The sequence below is a fragment of the Xiphophorus maculatus genome, chromosome 16 (genome assembly GCF_002775205.1).
Source record: "Xiphophorus maculatus strain JP 163 A chromosome 16, X_maculatus-5.0-male, whole genome shotgun sequence".
Taxonomy (NCBI): Eukaryota; Metazoa; Chordata; class Actinopteri; order Cyprinodontiformes; family Poeciliidae; genus Xiphophorus; species Xiphophorus maculatus.
In genome coordinates, this window is record NC_036458.1 from 21,835,709 (window position 1) to 21,845,704 (window position 9,996).

General features: G+C 41.8%; 1 protein-coding gene across 1 annotated transcript; it reads right to left on the reverse strand.

The window, feature by feature from the left end:
- Positions 1 to 3,334: 3,334 nt before the first annotated feature.
- LOC111611661 (transmembrane protein 136-like) lies at positions 3,335 to 4,465 on the reverse strand. Its single transcript, XM_023349236.1, has 2 exons — positions 4,276 to 4,465; positions 3,335 to 3,873 (listed from the first exon to the last, which is right to left on the reverse strand). Exons 1-2 carry the CDS (start codon positions 4,463 to 4,465, stop codon positions 3,335 to 3,337), a joined length of 729 nt encoding a protein of 242 aa, XP_023205004.1.
- Between the last annotated feature and the right edge of the window lie 5,531 nt (positions 4,466 to 9,996).

Sequence of the window (9,996 nt, forward strand, 5' to 3'; positions counted from 1 at the left end):
TATTGTGATGTACATGATGTCATCTATGACCTCATCAGTGAGCTCACTGGACTTCTGGGGCAAGGTCTTGCTTCTGATCGTTGCTATGGAAACGATCAGAACAGTTCTGAATGAGTCAAGCTGAAATAATGACTAAATACTTAAATATGAAGTAATATTTTTTATTTAACATGAAGACATTAACAGTAGATTTCTACATGATTGAATTTTTGCGTTTGTGGTTTTCCGTACCTGCTGTGGTATAAGTGGTTGTGTATTCCAACCCTGACTGGTTTCGATGGAGCGTGGCGGCGTGGCGAAGTGACCTGTAACGCCATTGCCATATGTTTGGCTCTAGATTCCACGTTTCGACTGAGCTGCACCAAACTTGGCAAGAGTGATCCTGATTGGACGCCTGGTGATCCTATATCGTCATAGTCTGGCGTCTAAGCCCCGCCCCATCAGAACAGGAAGTGCCTTTTTTTTCTTGGAAAGCGTTATCTCTGGCTCTCTTGACCTAATCAAGATGATTTTGTGTTGGATGACAGATAACAATTGGGCTCACTTGCTTTAAAGTGCTAAGAGTTTTCAATGGAGGGCGTGGCCATGGCAACGCAGCGAAGTTACAGGTCACGCCGCTGCCATATGTTTGGCTCTAAATTCCACAGTTTCAAGCTGAGTTGCACCAAACTTACTGGGATGGATCCTTATCCAGCCCCAGACAGGAATTCATAAGAATCCTTGGTGGGCGTGGCCTAATTTATCTACAGCGCCCCCTAGAAGTTTTTAAAAAATCAGCCCCAAGTCATGCTTCAACCCAGACTCATGAAACTTGGTACACATGTGTATCTGGTCAGGACCTACAAAAAACGTCGCCATGGTCCAAACTCAACAGGAAGACGGCCATTTTGGATCAAAGCCGCCATTTCCTCTTTTTTATAGACGTCGCATCTGATCGAACTCGTTATCAGCTTTTGAGATACGGACTTCAGAATCACTCAGCATAACCTTGAGGCACTGAAGGTCAAACAGTTATCACAGGATTTTTCATGTGGGCGTGGCTTAGTGTCAAAGTCTGACTATTTGCCATAAAACATCAAGGTGCAATAACTTCCACATACAAAGTCAGAGCTGCATCAGACTTTCTATGTGTCATTATAGACCAGCCCTCATCACATTCACATGGTTACCTGATGACATAACCTGCGCCCCTCCCACTTCCAACAGGAAGTCACTATCTGGTCTATCAAACCCTACAGGAAGTTCTTGCTAATCTTTCACTACTAAACAGGAAGTGACAATAACTCATCTCCCGGATGTCAGATATCAGCCATCACATTTTTACCCAACATGTGCTCCTTTACCCAATAACAACACTTCTGATAAGCAACTATCGACGCACAGTCGACAATAAACGTTTTGATTCATATTCAATTGCCCTGATTAAATTATTTTTTCCTGTGCCAGCACCACCTGTAATAAAAATGTGCAGTTATTAAGGATTTATTCCACTAAGCTTGGCTAAACAATACTGCCTGATTTAATTAAAAACAAAAAAAACAGAGAACTGTTTTTCATCCAAAGATCTAATCAATGCAAGGCTTTCAATTCTTCTCATTTATTTTTCTCAAATAATGAAACGTCTTTACACTGCAGACTTAAATCAGGTATTTGTTCCTGATCACTGTTTTCTATTTGTCTTCCTTTTTGTAATACCACACACTCCAAGCGTTCCAGTTCAACCTCAGAACACCATTCAGCCCATCGTCTTCCAGCATTACATCACCAGTAACATTGTCCACAGATTCCAACTCAAACTCACTCCTACTTAAATCTACAACAGACTTTACTGAAGGTTTTGTTCCATCAACAAATCCAAACAAACCAGTTCTGTAAAACTCACCAAAGGTTGCACAACTTGAAGGCTTGAGTTCACTATCAAAGCGATAAGGTGGAAATAACTGCATTATGCTTTAGTAAAACTTTTCTGGCTCTTTTGTTTCAGAGAAACGCGCATATCGAACAGCTGCTGGTTTTGTCCAAATTCTTTTGCAATAAACCCAAAGTCATTATTCAACTTTATTGCATTTCTACATTTCTCATTTTTTGTCAAAACGCTATAATCTGAAGCAAACTTAACCAGGCACCTATTATAAACATATTATCATTCGGCCTATTCTTATAGCGGTCAACTATCTCAGTCATCCACATGTCTTTTGGGGTAAGATCCTGTGATGTAGCTTTTGTCTCAAAACAGAAATGGGAAAACTCATTTTCACAATATTATCACCAGTTGGAATAAAAATAACGCTCCGAGAAAACTCCTTTAAATGCATGTTGGTGAGTCTATACACTGCTTCCTGAGCACAAACATCACAGTTATGCAAATAGACTCTACCAAATCTCTTTAAAGCTTCTTTAGCACAAACATTTCCTTCTTTGGCTGCTTCTCTTTCTGTCCATTTCCTAGAAGAAAACCAATTTCACGTTAAATTTTTGACATGTAAGATACAATATAAACACAACATGCATATGCATCAACACAATATTGGATATCAATATTTGCATTCCAAGCTTTTAACAGCGGTCTACTATATGGATTAATCCAGATTTCTTTAATTTGCCTTTTCAACACCATTCCTACTAAATCGTTTATATGCTGATTCAAATACATCTTGATTCATGCACAAGCCTTCAAACATTTCTTCCACGGTACTATATGGACAGTTCTCACCCTAACCCTCCTTGTTTTGTGGTCAATATTATTTCACCATTTTATTAATGTGGGTTGCCAGTTTGGATCAGGCTTCCTATGAAGCTGTAAGAATGATAGAAAACATGCTAACAAAAAGCCTCAGACCTGCAGCTCACAGGCGGTTCTAGACACAGGCTAACAGAAGTGGCTCTTTGGCTCAAATATATATTAAATTATGAAATATTGCCCTGTTTTTTGTTTCATTCTTTTTTAATTGCCCTGAGGGCAACAATTTATTCACATATATGTACATTTATTATTATTGATACTTTAATTAAAAATGAGTTATACAAGTTTATGTCGGGGAGCAGGGAGCAGGGGGGGCGATGACATGTTCGCATACACCTCGGAAAGTATGTATGTAGTTGCGCCCCCTGCTGGCAGTTCCTCTAAAGGTCGGACCTCTTAATGCGCATGCTCTGCTCGCTGTCAGATCATTATTTAGTTTGCAAAATAAATGTACTTATCAAGGTTTTTCAGAATTGTTTTTACACAGACTTTAAAAATGTTGCAGTCCACTGTACCGCAGGTAAAATAAATAAATAAATTCATGGAGCGTCTGTTAAAAACATGTGAAAGCGGTTGAGTTAGTCTTCTCAATCACTCTTGGTGCCCAACTGGTTTTTCTTCGCTTGTCTCTTTGAGCTCGCGGTTCACCATCCACTTCCTGTATTTGGCCCTGGTCTTCTTGTAGCCGAACCTGGCGATGTCCACCATGAACACCCAGGCCAGCAGATACATGACCACGCCGCCAAGCTTCATTATCAGCAAAGTCCTGGGCGAAGTGAGCTCGCAATAAAACATGACGGTCCCCAGGCCGACGCGCACCGTGGCGAACAGCAGGATGAAGAGCAGGTCCACGGCGTCGCCCAGCAGGCTGTCGTAGAGTCCCAGCTGGCGGAGGAACCAGCGGCTCTGCAGCAGCGGGTTGGTGATCTCGCTGCCGAAGATCACCCCGCAGGTCTCACAGCCCGACACGCCCATCAGCAGCGCCAGGAGGATGCCCACGATGCTGGCGGCGTGATGCGCCAGCATGACTGGGCCCTCGCTCCGGTAGCACACGCACCAACCCAGGTCAAAGAAGAAGTAGCCGAGGCAGACTGCCAGGGCAAATATCTGGAGGTCAGTGTTTTCTGTACCTGCAGAGAAGATAAAAAAATGAAATCTTAATCCTATAAGAATGTAACTATTGGACCAATAACAGCCGTCTTCAAATCATTTTTTGAGATCTACAGGTTTAATGTGATACTTTTAACCCCTTATTCTTTGCAAAGCTAAACCCACCAAACCTGTTTTTGTGTCCATGCTCAGCATGTCTTCAGATTCAACAGCAGCAGAATGGTTTCTGGTCTTTTTTCAACTTCTGGGAATCAGACTTCCAAAATTATCTCAGTCATTCTTAATAAAAACCACTTAATATTTGGTTTAAACATAGAGAACCATCGTAAATTGGCTTTGGATTTATTGTTCTGAGTAACAATGCGCCATGTTTGCCTTCGAACTGAACCATCGCATCACAGTTTCTGTGTTTTGCTGCTGACCTGCATGTGTGAAGGGCCAGGGACCGTCAACAAACACAACGTAAGCCGTCAGCAGCACTATGATGACGCCATGGGTCAAGGTGACCAAGCGGCAGTTCCACTCGGGCCCTCGGTGAGAGAAGGTGGAGCAGAACAACAGGTAGAGGCACAGCCAGCCAATCAGGCTGCAGATCACCTCCAACGCAGGCATGGCAGTCTAGATGAACGTAAGACTGGACATGGACAAAGATATAATAGTGTTAGCATGTTTTGATGTCATATAGTTAATGAAAAGATGATCAATTTCATCTAGAATATAAACTACAATATAGCAATTTTTCTTTGGAAATTTAAAATATATATTTAGGCTTTCAAAATGCTCTAATCTAATTGGTCAGTTGTGACCTCATCAGATTCTCAGGCCTTGTACACACCCACCTGAATAAAAAAAAAAAAAAACATTTTAAAAGCTAATATAATACACACAGAATCTGTTTTGGAACGGTTGTCATCCACGCTAACACACACAAATGTACAATGGCGTATTAAGGCCACTGTAGATAGAAAGAAAATCCACAGAGAAAATTCCTGCCAAAACTCTGAAATGTTATAGAAAAAAAATAAGCAAATTTCTGAGTTTCAAAAGTCAAAAACTTTCAACTTTTGAAAGTCCAAGAGTTCAAAACTTTTGAGTCAGAAATGTTTGTGTTTTTCCTGAGATTATTCTCAAAATTTGAATTATTTCTAGCAAATCTTCAACTTTTCAAACTCAGATTTCCACATTTTTTTCTTTTTTAATATAGACACGTACATAAGAACCCAGTTGGAATTGTGTGCCTTTGGTAAGGCACCGACCCACCAGTGGGTCCAAGAGTTCGTTACCTCAGAGCTTTTTCAGCAAATGCTTTTCCATCTCTTCTTTACCACATCAGCTCTTTTTCAGAAAAGCCAAAAGCCACTTCAGGTGAGCGGAAAACGTTTTTTTGCAAAATTAAGGAAGTTATTTCAAATTTTGCTGTTTCCATCAACCATTTCTAATGCGGTTCGTTAAAATGCGCGTAAACAAATGTTTATGGAAACGCAGTGACAGCATCATGCTGTGGGAGTGGGAGGAGGGGAGCTGCTCTGTTTTAAGAACAGGGAAGCTGGTCAGAGTTGGTGGGACAGTCCTGAAGAAAACACAGAGCTACAGTGAAATTTTAAAGCCTAATCATGTGTTAAGATGGTCTAGTGACTAGACTTTTTGATCCTTGCCTGGAAGATACATCATGAATAAATCCAAGAAAAGGAAACATTCTGAAGATGGCAGAACATTTAATGCTACGTGGACAGATCGTTTTGCTTTCACCGCTGATGAAACTGGTTCACCAGGCTGCTTAATATGTGGCGAAAGACTGGCAAACAGCAAGAAGTCAAATGTTGAAAGACATTTCGAGAACAAACACTCTGTCTTTGCTAAAAAATATCCCGAGGGAGAGGAGAGAAAAAAAGGCCGTTTCGGAGCTGATGCGAAAGGCTGAAGCGTACGGAGGCCCCTAGGGGACATGGGGATTTTTTTTCTTTTGCGTTCCCTCGCAATACTGTACTGTTATGTTATGCAGTACAGTATGCAATAATAATAAACAAGTTTTCACTGAGGCTCTGTAAGAGCCATATGAATGAAATAAGTGATTATTGATATGACAGGAGCAGGAGGCTTTGACACTTAGTACCTGGGAGTGACGTCACCAGGTGTGAATGGGAAAGATACTGGCTTTGTGTGAGCGGGGCGGTCAGTCCTTGCAAAGTTTGGAGCCTGATCATCAAAATGGAATAAATCAATAATTGTGACAGAACAAAGAAAAGGTTTGGAGTTGATTGATAAACGGACAGATGAGATTCCCCGAGTTAACCCAGTGCGGCCCTTTACCATCATTAGTTTGTCGTGTTTTTAATAAAAAAAACTTGTTAATAGTCAAAACTGTTTGGTGCAAAACACTGATTGAAAATCGATTTATTTTTTACTGCATGTTTATGTCTGTTAAGGCTGAGATGGAGCGGCACTGAAAGCAGCTCTTTAAACCATTCAGACTAGAACAACAGAGACACAATCAAACCTGTCAGGTGATTTATTACCCGCGATAATAACTCAGAAATAGTCCAAATTATAATGTGTTTTTATTTCTTTCCTACTTACGGAAGGTTTCTGTTTATATCGTAGGTTTGTGGCGCCTTTCTATCCTAAAGAAAGATATAAAACTTCAGATATTTCACAAAAAGATTCTAACATTCATGGAAAAACCTCACATAACCTTATATTAAAGCAGAAAGTACGGCGCCCACCGTAAGAAAGGCTTGCAGGATTCAATTATGCTGCATAACTGACCAGTAAAGTATTGCGAGGGAACGCAAAAGAAAACAATACGCCATGTCCCCTAGAGGGCTCCGTAGAAGCGAGCAGGAGTCACTTCAAGAAGTGGATTAAGACGCAAATTTCACTACATGTGCCAGTTTCGTGGCTACTCAGGAAATAATCAAGCATGGTAAGCCATTTACAGATGGAGATTATCTACAAATATAAATACATAACTATATATTGTTAAGTGAAATAGTCTTGTTTTTAATTCAGGAGGACAGGTGACCACACACACGCGATTGGACACAGAAGTAGGCTGCGCATTTTTTGGTTTGCTTGGTTCGTTCAGTGCCGGTGGATAATATTTGGATAAGTTTTGATTTTTATCTCCTGAATAAGAGGAGGACAGGTGACTGGATTCTGTTTCTATTTCTCCTTCAGTGCGGGTTGGGTAAGTTTCGATTTTTATTTCTTAAACACAAAGACCCAAATAGACAGAGGGTGTTTTGTTTGAAATTGAGCATCAACAAAGTGTAAAATGCGTTTTGTTACATGCAGAAATAAAATGTTGTGTTCTCTGCAGCAGTTCGTTGATTTCATAAACGCAACATAGTATCGATTTTTGTACATAGCATATAGGTTTTATATATATGACGTCAAAATGGGTTGTGGCTCCAAGTGCTTTCTTTTTATTGGGAGGCGGTCCCAAATGGCTCTTTGAATAGAAAAGGTTGCCGACCCCCAAGGGCGTAGGTTTGGACTAAGTTTTGGTGGGACCTTACAACTTACTAAACTAATCAATGTAGATTTTCGTTTATTTATTGTGTTTTTGTTAAAGAATACATATGTTGTTGTTTTTTTAATTAATATGGCAAAAATTGGTCAGGACTATTTTATATCCCTTGAATATTGGTCGTGACATGTCATGACCGTCCATACCCAAACCTACGCCCATGCCGACCCCTGACTTAGACCAATGTGTGAGAGAGACATTAAATCCAGGCAGCCTCACTCTGGGTACCGAATGGTAAAGGCCCTTCTGCAAGCCAGAGGACTGAGGAGCTACAATCGAAAGCCAACTTCAGCTTCGATCCAGAATCAGTTAGGATCGCTGCCACAGCTAGAGGATCGGACTGACGTTTCCTTCTGTGCAGTCCTGTTCTGTTTAGGATCCTGCTCAGAGTGTGCATGCTATTATTGGTTTCAACCACAGTGCAAAGCAGCATCCGTATCTCCGTGTTTTAGGCTAAACATGAAGGGAAACTCGACCAAGTCCTGTTAGCCACTGTACTAACCTGGCATAATATCGCCACTTCCTGGACATAAAATTATCATGTTTATACAAGATGCGTATCATGTTTAAACAAGATAACTATCACGTTTTAATAAGATACGTATGACGTTATAACGTGATGGCGCTGGATTTTTTCCCCCTGGATTAAATAGCAATAAGCTTCCGTACCAGTTTCAAAATTCACCATTTATGAAATGTAAAGCAAAATGCTGATCATGTTACCACAAAGGTGAATTTTAGTGTCTTTATGGTAGACATGTTTAAGAACTAAAATGTTCTAAATTTGTAATTTGATTGTTTTTTCTTTACTCAAAAGGAACCTAGTAGGTACATTTGTACATTGTTCTAGGACTTTACATTTCTTGCATTATAAGAATCAGAAAAAAGTTTTGTTTGTCTTATGTCATTTATTTTCTAATACTTCAAGCATATATGAACTCATCTAAGTACATTCAATAAAATTTTGCATAAAAAATAATTTCAGTTTCATATTTAAAACTGCCTGTATAAACAGTACAGACTCAGAGAACTGAAATACCTACTCTGAACATTGTGTCATTCTAGTTCCTCTAGTAAGCACTAATATACAACATTCAAATTTCAGAGGCATTTTTTATTCAAATTCTGATGGCACATATTTATTTCCATAAATACGCATGAGAAGATAAAGGCCAGCCACAGTCCCAGGGCTCCCTCGTCGCCTCCAGGTGGTCCCAGGGCTCCCTCGTCGCCTCCAGGTGGTCCCAGAGCTCCCTCGTCGCCTCCAGGTGGTCCCAGGGCTCCCTCGATGCCTCCAGGTGGTCCCAGGGCTCCCTCGTCGCCTCCAGGTGGTCCCAGGGCTCCCTCGTCGCCTCCAGGTGGTCCCAGGGCTCCCTCGTCGCCTCCAGGTGGTCCCAGGGCTCCCTCGACGCCTCCAGGTGGTCCCAGGGCTCCCTCGTCGCCTCCAGGTGGTCCCAGGGCTCCCTCGACGCCTCCAGGTGGTCCCAGGGCTCCCTCGTCGCCTCCAGGTGGTCTGGCCCCTGTGCCGACATTGTCCGCCGGATCCAGGGATTCGGATCCTGCACCAACGAAGTTGCCCCCTTAGTGGATGGATGGATAGTTTTGGCCCCACTTGGAGAACATTCAATCCCCATGAAGACAGAAGAGCCCAGGCTGGGTTCCTGAAGCTGCGGCAGCGGTTTGACGCCCCCTACACCTTCTGGGCTAATTTACCCACCGACCTGCAGCTGAACCACAAACACCTTCCTGAGCAGATGGATTGCCACAGCAAGGGGCAGTCATGTGGCAATCCACAGCAAGATGACCCAGGCAAACATTTCAGAAAAGAAAAGAAATGTTTCAATCACACCTTAGCAGAATTCAGAGACCAATGAACTAAACAGTCGTGATTTTAGACTGTGGCAGGAAGCCGGAGTACCCGGAGAGAAACCTGCAAACAGGAAACTACTTTTTGATATTTGCTTAAAGTAGTTTTGGCCAAAACTACTTTAAGCAAAAGAGAGGGAAGAAGACATGGGGCAAAGGTCATCTGGACAAGCCAAATAAATCAGCAATCATTTTTTTGGACTCTGGGAGGAAGCCGGAGAGAACCGGAGAAACTGCAAACCCCATGAAGACAGAAGATCCCAGGCAGGAATTCAGACCCAGGCAAACGGTTTAGTCGAGGAAAAGAAAAGAAATGTTTGAATCACACCTGAGCACAATTTAGAGGCCAATTAACTAAACAGTCTTAATTTCAGACTGTGGCAGGAAGCCGGAGCACCCGGAGAGAAACCTGCAAACAGGAAACCTGTCAAATCTTTTTACCTTTTAATCCCATAATTTGATTTAACTGAACACATCAGGACACATGTTCAGTCCCAGTCAGATTTCTCCAGCCTCAAAATGGTCAATAAGGATTTGTTCTGGGATTCTTTCATCTTCCGAATTTGTTAGTTTTAGCTCCTCTCCAAAAGTTCCTTGATCAAGAGGAGGGGCTGGAGAAACCGTAACGTCAGGTGTGACTTCATTTCTTACCTTTTCCCACAGACATCCGTTGGTCGATCCTTGAACATGAAACGCTTTTCCAAAAGCAGTTGCTCCCATCATCCTGCGAGACCTGGGACACACTTTT

What these genes read in the sequence shown, in the direction of transcription:
- LOC111611661 (XM_023349236.1), bottom strand. Translation starts at nt 4,465, where the DNA reads ATGCCTGCGTTGGAGGTGATCTGCAGCCTGATTGGCTGGCTGTGCCTC. An exon ending in CTGGCCCTTCACACATGCAG is followed by an intron (nt 3,874 to 4,275) that starts GTCAGCAGCAAA and finishes TCTTCTCTGCAG; the next exon opens with GTACAGAAAACACTGACCTC.